Source organism: Salmo salar, chromosome 12 (genome assembly GCF_965601325.2).
Source record: "Salmo salar chromosome 12, fSalSal1, whole genome shotgun sequence".
Taxonomy (NCBI): Eukaryota; Metazoa; Chordata; class Actinopteri; order Salmoniformes; family Salmonidae; genus Salmo; species Salmo salar.
The window spans coordinates 11,410,758-11,424,358 of record NC_138302.1 but is presented as its reverse complement, the minus strand read 5'-3'; the positions used below and the strand labels follow the sequence as shown (position 1 = coordinate 11,424,358).

Genomic DNA, 13,601 nt, shown 5'->3' with positions numbered 1-13,601 from the left:
GAGAGGATCTGCAGAGAAGAATGGAAAAACTCCCCAAATACAGGTGTGCCAAGGTTGTAGAATCATACCCAAGAAGACTCGAGGCTGTAATCACTGCCAAAGGTGCTTCAACAAAGTACTGAGTAAAGGGTCTGAATACTTACGTAAATGTGATATTTCAGTTTTTAATATTGTGTAAATTTGCTCCAATTTCAAAAAAACAGTTTTTGCTTTGTCATTATGGGGTATTGTGTGTAGATTGGTGAGGGGAAAAAACGAGGTTGGTGGCACCTTGATTGGGGATTAGCTCATGGTAATGGCTGGGGCGGAATCGGTGGAATGATAACAAAGACACCAAACACATGGTTTCCATGGTGTCCATGTGTTTGATGACATTCCGTTTGCCTCCGTTCCAGCCATTATTATGAGCCGTCCTTCCCCTATAGAGAATAGTGTACTATATGGGACGCATCCTGTCTGACTACTGTTCTACAGAGTAGCGTTGTCACACTATTCACACTACATTATGATAGACACACACACTGACCTTCTCTTTGTGTGTGTGTGTGTTTTCAGACGTACATATTCACCGACGGAGAGGATGACAGGCTGAGGAAGAGGATGGGTGAGATTCAAAAATAAAAACACATACATACACATATTCCAAAGGTGCCAGATTATAACAGGAAGCTAATATTGTTATTCTAGAGGTGCCAGATTATAACAGGAAGCTAATATTGTTATTCTAGAGGTGCCAGATTATAACAGGAAGCTAATATTGTTATTCTGGAGGTGCCCGATTATAACAGGAAGCTAATATTGTTATTCTAGAGGTGCCAGATTATAACAGGAAGCTAATATTGTTATTCTAGAGGTGCCAGATTATAACAGGAAGCTAATATTGCTGACTCATTCAAAACTGTTTTGCCACCATAGTAACACAATAGCATCCAATCATCTTTGTTAAAAGTCACATACTGTACTGTGTTGTGCTGAAATGTGTGCTATGCATCATTTGACCCCAGGGCTCATTTACTGACTGTCTGACTGACTGACTGATTGATGTTATTCCTACAGGGAGTCACATGATCAATACTAACTGTTCAGCGGCCCACAGTCGCCAGGCTCTGTCCTGTAAAATGGCCGTCGAATACGACACCTTCATCAGCTCTGGCAAGAAGTAAGACACACACACACCACACACACACACACACACACACACACACACACACACACACACACACACACAAACCGAAATGACAAAATTAGCAGTTTGCATTAATGGCTTAGGAATCAAAGTCAGGTTGATTGTGGTTAACCCTTCTAGGTGGTTCTGACCATGTGGATGATGATACTGATTGTGGTTAACCCTTCTAGGTGGTTCTGACCATGTGGATGATGATACTGATTGTGGTTAACCCTTCTAGGTGGTTCTGCCATGTGGATGATGATACTGATTGTGGTTAACCCTTCTAGGTGGTTCTGACCATGTGGATGATGATACTGATTGTGGTTAACCCTTCTAGGTGGTTCTGACCATGTGGATGATGATACTGATTGTGGTTAACCCTTCTAGGTGGTTCTGACCATGTGGATGATGATACTGATTGTGGTTAACCCTTCTAGGTGGTTCTGACCATGTGGATGATGATACTGATTGTGGTTAACCCTTCTAGGTGGTTCTGCCATGTGGATGATGATACTGATTGTGGTTAACCCTTCTAGGTGGTTCTGACCATGTGGATGATGATACTGATTGTGGTTAACCCTTCTAGGTGGTTCTGCCATGTGGATGATGATACTGATTGTGGTTAACCCTTCTAGGTGGTTCTGCCATGTGGATGATGATACTGATTGTGGTTAACCCTTCTAGGTGGTTCTGCCATGTGGATGATGATACTGATTGTGGTTAACCCTTCTAGGTGGTTCTGCCATGTGGATGATGATACTGATTGTGGTTAACCCTTCTAGGTGGTTCTGCCATGTGGATGATGATACTGATTGTGGTTAACCCTTCTAGGTGGTTCTGCCATGTGGATGATGATACTGATTGTGGTTAACCCTTGTAGGTGGTTCTGACCATGTGGATGATGATACTGATTGTGGTTAACCCTTGTAGGTGGTTCTGACCATGTGGATGATGATACTGATTGTGGTTAACCCTTGTAGGTGGTTCTGCCACGTGGATGATGATACTGATTGTGGTTAACCCTTGTAGGTGGTTCTGCCACGTGGATGATGATAACTACGTGAACATACGTCCCCTTGTGAAGCTCCTGTCTCACTACAGCCATGCCCACGACGTCTACATTGGCCGGCCTAGCCTCGACCGACCGCTAGAAGCCACCGAGAGGTTTGGCGACTCCCACACGGTAATGTGTTCACTAACCTAAAACATGTTTCTCTTCTCATTTTAACCATTATTTTGTTTTGTGACTATATAATAACCCAGCAAGCACATTTTGGTTCCTTGGAAGTTGTGGGAACGTACATTTTTGGTTTCCCATTAGTTCTGGGAATGAAGCCATACGTTTCCTGACTGGTTAAACTGAACTGTTTTTTTTAAACATTTTGAGAACAGAAGTTAACATTTAGCCTGTTCTGGGAACGTACGTTTTGAGGCTGCAGGGATGTTCTGAGAACGTTTTGCTATGGTTACTATGGTTCCCTGAAAGTTTTTCTGGGAGGTTTTATTAACGTTCTGAGAACATAAATGATAGGGTATTTGAAGGTAATTAAATAACGTTCTGAGAACATTCCCTAAATGTTCTTAATGCTTAAAAGAGTATTTGGAGTTTTTTTTAAATAACTTTAACTTTTCACTGAATGTTTCAATAACACTGCTAGCTTAGTTTAGGTTAACTGTTTGGAACTCCAAGTATAGATAGAACACATGGAAATGAATTTTCTTAGGCATTAATCATGCAAACCCATTTCTTTATTATTGTGTGAGTTTTGAACCTATGGTCTTCTGTTCTGAGTCCATGGAATTATTCCACTGGGCCACCAAGATGGAGATAGCATGCAATGTTTTTTAACTCATACAAAGCTGTTACTTTTAGTCTATTCAAACAGCATTAGTGGGCACGGCCCAATACACCTGAATGCACTTAACGAGATAGAGAAAGTTGTGTTGATGCAGGGCCGATGTAGATCTTAACGCATGGTGAGTGAGCTACAGGCAGGAATCAGCACTGAGCCATCTATGGGGAGGGGTGCCCCCTTGTGGACAGAGCGAATCACCCAACGTTTTACTCCCACCCTGGGGAGATTGATAAACCCCGTGAACACTATTGAACGAGAGGTACCAGAGGGGCATTAAACATGGACAAGAGTCCAACACACGTTGTGCTTCCGTGAGACTGTATAGTCTGCATGAATCCTGGCTCCCTTATGGGCACAGAGGGTAATGGCTGCTGTAACAAAACGTGGGGACACTGTCGTCACGGTAATGTTTTTGTGGAGTGGTGCACTGGTTGCTCAGACCCTTGCTAACACGGAACCCAAACGCTAACACAGAACCCAAACCGGCTGCGCACGTGCGCTATCGTGCATACATTTATTTTGTCCCCCTACACCAAACGCGATCACGACGCGCAGGTTAAAATATCAAAACAAACCCTGAACCAATGACATTAATTTGGGGACAGGTCGAAAAGCATTAAACATGTATGGCAATTTAGCTAGTTAGCTTGCACTTGCTAGCTAATTTGTCCTATTTAGCTAGCTTGCTGTTGCTAGCTAGTTTGTCCTGGGATATAAACATTGAGTTGTTATTTTACCTGATATGCACAAGGTCCTCTACTCCGACAATTAATCCACACACAAAACTCTCAACCGAATCATTTCTAGTCATCTCTCCTCCTTCCAGGCTTTTTCTTTGAACTTATATTGTGATTGGCTTCTACACTTTCATAGTATTACCACGACAACCGGCAAAACAGTTAGTCTTTCAATCACCCACATGGGTATAACCAATGAGATGGCACGTGGGTACCTACTTCTATAAACCAATGAGGAGATGGCACGTGGGTACCTGCTTCTATAAACCAATGAGGAGATGGGAGAGGCAGGACTTGCAGCGCGATCTGCGTCAGAAATAGGAATGACTTCTATTTTAGCCCTTGGCAACGCAGACGATCCTGCGAGCAGTGTGGGTGCACTAATTGAGGAACATAATATTCCTAAATTCCTCCTGGCTAATGTCGGCTATTAATTTTTAGGAATATATGTCGTCAGGGTATAAGGCCCCTTTCTCCAGGTTACCCAAGCCAGCTTCTCGGGGGCTGCTTCCTCATCGGAGGAGCACGCAAGCCGCGCTTTCTCCACTCCCTCCAACTCTAGGAATTGAAAATAATAATGGGGTTGCCATAACAATGGGAAACACTAGTAAACTTCCTTCACCGGAAGTTATGCATGCTAGCCGACATTAGCCAGGAGGCTCTTTAGTTTAGCCTCTCTGGGCTAGGCGGGACGAATTCGTCCCACCTACGTAACAGCCACTTGAAGCCTGTGGCGCGATTTTCAAAACCTTAAAAATCCTATTACTTCAATTTCTCAAACATATAACTATTTTACAGCTATTTAAAGACAAGACTCTCGTTAATCTAACCACACTGTCCGATTTCAAAAAGGCTTTACAACGAAAGCAAAACATTAGATTATGTCAGCAGAGTACCAAGCCAGAAATAATCAGACACCCATTTTTCAAGCTAGCATATAATGTCACAAAAACCCAGAAGACAGCTAAATGCAGCACTAACCTTTGATGATCTTCATCAGATGACAACCCTAGGACATTATGTTATACAATACATGCATGTTTTGTTCAATCAAGTTCATATTTATATCAAAAACCAGCTTTTTACATTAGCATGTGACGTTCAGAACTAGCATACCCCCCGCAAACTTCCGGGGAATTCGCTAACATTTTACTAAATTACTCACGATAAACGTTCACAAAAAGCATAACAATTATTTTAAGAATTATAGATACAGACCTCCTCTATGCACTCGATATGTCCGATTTTAAAATAGCTTTTTGGTGAAAGCACATTTTGCAATATTCTAAGTACATAGCCCAGGCATCACGGGCTAGCTATTTAGACACCCGGCAAGTTTAGCACTCACCATAATCATATTTACTATTATAAAAGTTTGATTACCTTTTGTTGTCTTCGTCAGAATGCACTCCCAGGACTGCTACTTCAATAACAAATGTTGGTTTGGTCCAAAATAACCCATCGTTATATCCGAATAGCGGCGTTTTGTTCGTGCGTTCCAGATACTATCCGAAATGGTAAAGAAGGGTCGTGCGCATGGCGCAATTCGTGACAAAAAAATTCTAAATATTCCATTACCGTACTTCGAAGCATGTCAACCGCTGTTTAAAATCAATTTTTATGCCATTTTTCTCGTAGAAAAGCGATAATATTCCGACCGGGAATCTCCTTTTCGGCAAACAGAGGAAAAAAATCACAAAGACGGGGGCGGTCAGGTCACGCGCCTAAGCCCAGAGTCCCTTGATCGGCCACTTGAGAAACGCGATAATGTGTTTCAGCCTGGGGCTGGGATGACGACATTCAGGTTTTTCCCGGGCTCTGAGCGCCTATGGACGACGTAGGAAGTGTCACGTTAGAGCAGAGATCCTTAGTAAAAGATAGAGATGGAAAAGAAGTTCAAGAAATGGTCAGACAGGCCACTTCCTGTAAAGGAATCTCTCAGGTTTTGACCTGCCATTTGAGTTCTGTTATACTCACAGACACCATTCAAACAGTTTTAGAAACTTTAGGGTGTTTTCTATCCATATGTAATAAGTATATGCATATTCTAGTTACTGGGTAGGAGTGGTAACCAGATTAAATCGGGTATGTTTTTTATCCAGCCGTGTCAATACTGCCCCCTAGCCCTAACAGGCTAAGCTAGGCTGGCTAGCATCTTTGACCGCAGCACGGTCCGTTTAGAATAACCAAGCAACTTAACGCTACGTATACTAAACAAGAGAGCTACCCCAAGCAACTCCACCGTGGCAGGAATAGCTAGCCCGCTACGCAGAGCAGCTCCACCGTGGGGAGGAATATCTAGCACGCTATGCAGAGCAACTCCACCGTTGGGATGAATAGCTAGCATGCTATGCAGAGCAACTCCACCATGGGGAGGAATAGCTAGCACGCTATGCAGAGCTTGTCAGCTGGCCTGGTCTTGAAAGTCTCTATGTAGGACCGGACCAAAGAGGAGAGACCGGACCCTTCATCCACATGTAAGAGAGGAAAGCGGTGCTTGACTGAGACATAAACAGGCAGCAGGGGGGGGGGGGGGGGGGGGGGGTCTACCCTCTCTCTTTGAGTAACCTTCCGTAACCGGTGACAGAGCGCCAGGAGCCAGGTTGAGCGGCGGCAGCCACTGTACACACCACGTCCAGGCAGACAAGGCATTTGCTCCGAACAAAGACCCAATCTATGTCGGCGTCATACTACTCAGACTCGGCTGAGGTATGGTCACCCGGGAGAGGAAGTGAATATCTGAAACACCAAGGCCCCTATAGAATGCTACACGAGTGTCAAGAGAACCTGCGTGTAGACAAGTAGGGAAACAGTGCCAGTCCTGCACATGAACTGATTTGAGTAATGGAATGCCAGAGCATGCACCGAGCCGAGACATACAAGTCAACAAACGTGAGTATCTCTTTATTCGTTTGGGCATGGTCGCGAACCTCAACCGGGCTTAGCCTTCACCATCTAGCTCTCATTTGTCTGTCATCTTACTCATTGTTATACCAACGGCAAGAAACCTTAAGAGAAACAAATTGTTTGTGATTATGAAACTATGAGAACCATACAACGTCCAGGGGGTGAGCACGGTCTACCACAAAGCGACAGTGTAGTTGGTGCAACTAAGACCGTCTCGTCTTACAATTGTTTGTTTTAGTATCGTGAATTGTTCCTGTTCACACTGAGGTGAAGAACGGAATAATTGAAGGAATAAATCGGAGCCTCATGCTTATCACCTGTGGAAGGCGGGGCTTCCAGCGAGGCGCAGATTTCATTGGCCTTGTCAGATGTGATTGTAGATCCTTCAACCGAAGTCGTGAGAGTACGACTCCCCATAGTATGTTGTACAGAAGTTGACTGACTGAAAGGGAACATATGGTTCTTAGAACGTAATGTGCTAGCTGGGTGGTTCTCAGAACGTTATGTGCTAGCTGGGTGGTTCTCAGAACATTATGTGCTAGTTGGGTGGTTCTCAGAACGTTATGTGCTAGTTGGGTGGTTCTCAGAACATTATGTGCTATTTGGGTGGTTCTCAGAACGTTATGTGCTAGCTGGGTGGTTCTCAGAATGTTATGTGCTAGCAGGGTGGTTCTCAGAATGTTATGTGCTAGCTGGGTGGTTCTCAGAACGTTATGTGCTAGTTGGGTAGTTATATATTGTATATAGATATATAAAACAATAATAATAATATTGAATATGAATATATGTGTGAGTTTCCATTTATAATTGTATGTATCTGCCTATATAATGCCCTGCATTGTGTTTATTACACGTTAGTAATATTGTGTGTATTTTGTATGCATGTTGTGTGCTTTCAGCGTCCAGTGCGTTTCTGGTTTGCCACAGGAGGGGCAGGGTTCTGTGTTAGTCGAGGTCTCGCCCTCAAGATGAGCCCCTGGGCCAGGTGAGACTGTGTGTATATTTTGAGACTCACGGTGGGTTATTCTCCTGCTTTTCTGTGAGGTTGTGAACATACGTGTGTTTATGTGTGTTTATTTTGGAAGTCAGTAGGCAGTTTCCACACATGACATATTCACTCTCTCTTTCTCCTCTCTCTCTCACTGTCTTTCTCTCTAACTCTCACTCCCTCCCTTTCTCTCACTCCCTCCCTTTCTCTCTCTCTCTCTCTTTCTTTCTTTCTTTCTTTCTCTCTTTCTTTCTTTCTTTCTCTCTCTCTCTCTCTTTCTCTCTCTCTCTCTCTCTCTCTCTCTCTCTCTTTCTCTCTTTCTTTCTCTCTGTCTTTCTTTCTCTCTCTCTGTCTTCCTTTCTCTCTCTCTTTCTCTCTCTCTGTCTCTCTCCTCTCTATCTCTATTGCTGTGTCTCTCTGTCTCTCTCTCTCCTCTTTCCACTCTCTCTCTCCCGGTCCCCAGTGGAGGTAATTTCATGACAACAGCTGATCGTATTCGTCTCCCTGACGACTGTACCGTTGGTTACATCATCGAGGCGTTGCTTGGGGTGGGTCTTATCCGCTCCCCACTGTTCCACTCTCACCTGGAGAACCTTCAGCTGGTGTCACCGACACAGATACACCACCAGGTACACACACACACAGTAATACTACTATGGAGTATGGACCCTGTTAAGCTTCCATGGAACACAGCGCTAAATACTAGCCAATGGAACGCAGCGCTAAATACTAACCAATGGAACGCAGCGCTAAATACTAACCAATGGAACGCAGCGCTAAATACTAACCAATGGAACGCAGCGCTAAATACTAGCTAATGGAACGCAGCGCTAAATACTGGCCAATGGAACGCAGCGCTAAATACTGGCTAATGGAACGCAGCGCTAAATACTGGCCAATGGAACGCAGCGCTAAATACTAGCCAATGGAACGCAGCGCTAAATACTGGCCAATGGAACGCAGCGCTAAATACTGGCCAATGGAACGCAGCGCTAAATACTGGCCAATGGAACGCAGCGCTAAATACTAACCAATGGAACGCAGCGCTAAATACTAGCCAATGGAACGCAGCGCTAAATACTGGCCAATGGAACGCAGCGCTAAATACTGGCCAATGGAACGCAGCGCTAAATACTGGCCAATGGAACATGATATAGCCTACTGAATTGAATGTTCTCATTTATTGAATACAGTCTGACAGGTGTGTGTGTGTGTGTGTGTGTGTGTTTGTTTGTTTATTGCCGTTTCAGGTGACTCTGAGTTATGGAACGTTTGATAGTAAGAGAAACATAATCAACGTAAGAGGAGCTCTCTCATTGGACGAAGACCCTACCAGGTAATATAGGGTTTGTGTTTGCGTCTGCATGTGTGTGTCTTTTGAGAGCCACAGTGGGTCGCTTCCCTACTTTGTCTAAGTGACTGTGTGAGTGTTTGCGTGTAAAACTCTCTCTATGCATGTGTTTTCATGTTGTTGTATTAAAAGTCTCAGCAGGCAGTTTCCATGCAGTGTCACATTCACTTCCCTTCTCTCACTTCTTTCTCTCCCCCATACTCCCTCCCTCCCTCTCTCTCTGCCCCTCCCCCTCTCCCCCTCTCCCCCTCTCTCAGGTTCAGGTCTGTCCATTGTGTCGTATACCCAGACACTCCGTGGTGTTCAGCCCTGACCTGGTACTGAGGTACTGACCCCACCAGTCCAGAGACACGGAAAGAGGGGAGAAGACGAGAGATGGATTAAAGACACGGAGGGAGCGGTGGACAGAGGAGAGAAGTGGAGAAGAGGGACTAAAAATATTGATGAATGGATAGACAGAGGAGAGGACAGGAGAGACCGAGCCATTAACCTCCCTCTGTATGGATTCAGAATGAGACCCTATTGTCATGATACGGTGCCTTCTGACCATAGAACGGCTTTCTCGAGCTCTCATGTCCTACTTGGTGTCATAGGGGTGGAGTCGGATCGTTTTGGGGTTCCTAGGGCCTCTGGGGCACCTCGTGGGACGACACTGAATCTCTCCGTCACCGGATCCTCACGCCCTCTAACCCTTGACCTCTAACCCCTAGTCCCTCCCAGAGAGGCCTGGTGGGGAGAAGAGATGATCGCGGTGTTGTTGTGAAGTTGCTGATTGCAGATGGCTCTGTGATGGACAACGTTGCAGCTCTAACAGAGGGGGACTGTTTTAAGGCGCGATGTTGTTGTGAAGTTGCTGATTGCAGATGGCTCTGTGATGGACAACGTTGCAGCTCTAACAGAGGGGGACTGTTTTAAGCCACGGTGCTGTTGTGTCACTGCACTCCGCTTTGTAGCCTGAGCGCCAGTCTTCTTTGTGCTATCATCAACTCCTTGTCACGTTTGGCTCGTCCATGACAGCAATGTAGTTGGCATGGTAGCACAAACATGTCTGGGACCAGGCTATCTATTTTGTGAGTAGAAGTTGTAATCTCCCCCCCCCCCCCCCCTTGGTTGCTAAGGAGAATGGTTCTATACCCTCTTTGGTGTTCAACATTCCTCTTCCTGTATCTTGGAGACTGAAGGATAAACTAATTGTGTACAGTTTTTTTTTTCTCAATATTCTTCCCAATATTAACGTTTATTGTGGATTTTAAAAAAAGTACTGTCAACAGACTCTGGATCTCTACCAGACCAGTGAAGTGGTGTTTTACTGCTCATTGTTAACAGTTGATTACTTTTAAGTATTATCTTGTTATTCCATCCGACAGCTGTCAATCAGACAACCGTTATAATGACTTGGAGTTGGATGGTGACTAAGCACTTTGCTGGGAGTTATGAAGCACCAGGGACTGTATACATAAAGCAGGTCTCAGAATAGGGCTGCTGGCCTAGGATCAGGTGCCCTCTCTTATTCATTATAATCTAAAAGGCCAAACTGATCCTAAATCAGCACTCTTACTCTGAGATTCTTTATGAATATGGTTCCAGAAATCACACTGGGGGGCCAAAAGACTTTCAACCCAACATCATACTGTATTGAAGACAGACTATGCGTTTTGTTATCATGAAGATGTATATCGCTGTACATTTGTAATCAGAAGAATTTAGAAGGAGTAGAACAGGCCTCCGCATTCATGTGATAACGGGCAGACAGGCAGCCGTTCCAGTTCTATGTTTAGTAGTAGTACCATGGAGCATGTTGGGAGGGATCAGAGAGGTGGAAATAGAATGACTAGAACACTCTTGGAACCTTTAACCCTGGTCATTTGACTCCTGGGTACTCTCACATTGGCTGCCAGTCCACCCATTATGCCATCATAATGGGGAGACCTGTTCTATGGATTGTTTCTCTATGAGCGGAACACGTACATGTTCTTAATAAGTGTTCTGATGACTTCTCTCTCTCTGTGAGTTATTAATTGACCCATAATGGGTTTCTGATTGGAGATTCTTTATGAGAAGCGTTCTTCCTCAACTGGGCCTTTTATAGATAGAAACCTGTTCTGTTTTGACCACTAGGTGAACATCATCTGCTTTAGTAATGTTTTTATGTTATTCTTTTGATCAGGATAGTTTCTGATTGGATTTTACTGCATTGTTGTCGTTGTTGTTGTCTTTGTTGTCATCGTTGTTGTTGTCGTCGTTGTTGGATGTATTCTCCAGTATGTGGACTATAGAAAGACGGTAGTATCTCCAGGGAACGCTGAATATTTTGCCTTATGTCTCGCCACAGTGGTTGCTATTCTCTGCTTTTTTAATAAAGCCTTATAATGCCTTATTCAGCCTTATAGCGCCTTATTCAGCCTAATGCCTTATTCAGCCTTATAGCGCCTTATTGACCTGAAGTGTGTGTGTGTGTGTGTGTGTGTGTGTGTGTGTGTGTGTGTGTGTGTGTGTGTGTGTGTGTGTGTGTGTGTGTGTGTGTGTGTGTGTGTGTGTGTGTGTGTGTGTGTGTGTGTGTGTGTGTGTGTGTGTGTGTGTGTGTGTGTGGGGGCAGATTACTGCCCAAGCTTCTTTTAATCCATCACATTCCTTTGCAGGCCACGTAAGATTCTCAGACAGACAGACAGACAGACAGACAGACAGACAGACAGACAGACAGACAGACAGACAGACAGACAGACAGACAGACAGACAGACAGACAGACAGACAGACAGACAGACACATTCTCACACAGACAGACAGACAGACACATTCTCACACAGACAGACTCAGTGAAGGAATGTGTGTGTGAGGATCAAACAGCAGGATGCGGTGGGAGCGTTCATACCTGACTGTGTGTCTGTCAGGCTGTGTGTCTGTCAGGCTGTGTGTCTATCAGGCTGTGTGTTATGTTGGTGGGATAATAGCTTGGCATCCCAGAGGTACATAATAATAGGTGTCCTTCTGGAAGAGATCCTTATTCTAGTCTTCTTTCCCAGGGACTTCCCTGTCTGTGTGGGAGGATTATTCTAGTAGTCTCTTCCCAGGGACTTCCCTGGCTGTGTGTCTGTGTGGGAGGATTATTCTAGTGTAGGATGAGATCTGATGAAACTACTGTTTGTCTTTGACTTGCTTCATGTCCTCTGAGTCTAATTACCCTGATTACATGTCTCCAGCTGACCAGGATTCCGTTGTTATTACAGGTGTCTGGGTCAATAGTGAGTATTGATCTGTCTCCAGCTGACCAGGATTCAGTTGTTATTACAGGTGTCTGGGTCAATAGTGAGTACTGATCTATGTCTCCAGTTGGGACAGGATTCAGTCCGATCGCCCCTTCGCAGCTATGCACCTTTTTAAAGGCAATGTTCCCTTGTTCGCAAAGACCGCATTCACGACAAACCTGCATATGTTGGCTCAATCGGAAATTCCATTCAAGCGTGCTTATAATGCGGATCTTCCGCGGTCCAGAATGAATCTAGGCCCTAGTGTTAATGATACAACAATATAACCCAATGTGTGGGCCCTAATGATACAACAATATAACCCAATGTGTGGGCCCTAATGATACAACAATATAACCCAATGTGTGGGCCCTAATGATACAACAATATAACCCAATGTGTGGGCCCTAATGATACAACAATATAACCCAATGTGTGGGCCCTAATGATACAACAATATAACCCAATGTGTGGGCCCTAATGATACAACAATATATCTTTCTTTCTTTCCCTCCCTCAGGGGCGGAAATCCCGGGGGGGGGGACGACCCAAAATATGATTTGTCCCCCCCAATATATCACTGTAAACATAACTATGTAATTTAAATAATATTAATAATACGCAATGAAAGCAATTGTGCTGATTATAGACACTTAATAGCGGGTTTTTAAGTTTCAAAAGATTGCGACCCCCCCACCCTTTGTCTCACAATGGTTTGATCCACTGCCAGTTCCTTAGTTGGCAAGGTAACAGAGGGTTCATATCTACTGTCTGAAAGGCACTCAATGCACGTAACTGACGTGAGGTTCATCCAGTCAATCGCGCCATAGCAATGTTATGTTTTATGTTGGCAGGGTTCACACACACACTAGCTGAATTTGCAGAGCTAGCGCGCAAATATTAACTATTAAGCTAGCTAGTACCTATTCCATTTATGTGGCGTCGTCAAAGATGGAATCTTTGCTATCGTCAATTTTTTCCAAGATCAGAATGCAGATGATGCAGTTAGTGCTTCAAAGTCCCTGTGATAAGGTTAGCGATAAACTCAAGTCCAAACTGAAGAGAACTACACTCTCTTCTACCATTGTCTTAAATATACTGCTCAAAAAAATAAAGGGAACACTTAAACAACACATCCTAGATCTGAACGAACGAAATAATTTCATTAAATACTTTTTTCTTTACATAGTTGAATGTGTGTCAACAAAATCACACAAAAATAATCAATGGAAATCCAATTTATCAACCCATGGAGGTCTGGATTTGGAGTCACACTCAAAATGAAAGTGGAAAACCACACTACAGGCTGATCCAACTTTGATGTAATGTCCTTAAAACAAGTCAAAATGAG

The 13,601-nt window shown here is 44.1% G+C and overlaps 1 protein-coding gene across 1 annotated transcript in view; it reads left to right on the top strand.

Moving 5' to 3' along the window:
- LOC106594217 (beta-1,3-N-acetylglucosaminyltransferase lunatic fringe) overlaps window positions 1–11,384 on the top strand; it is a 30,127-nt gene extending 18,743 nt beyond the window's left edge. The window contains exons 2-8 of the mRNA XM_045690664.2: window positions 556–604; window positions 1,057–1,159; window positions 2,198–2,351; window positions 7,568–7,653; window positions 8,120–8,285; window positions 8,907–8,992; window positions 9,265–11,384. Of these exons, the coding sequence (XP_045546620.1) occupies window positions 556–604; window positions 1,057–1,159; window positions 2,198–2,351; window positions 7,568–7,653; window positions 8,120–8,285; window positions 8,907–8,992; window positions 9,265–9,331 (711 nt within the window). The 3' untranslated portion in view covers window positions 9,332–11,384. The remainder of the gene's footprint in view (window positions 1–555; window positions 605–1,056; window positions 1,160–2,197; window positions 2,352–7,567; window positions 7,654–8,119; window positions 8,286–8,906; window positions 8,993–9,264) is intronic.
- Window positions 11,385–13,601: the final 2,217 nt, after the last annotated feature.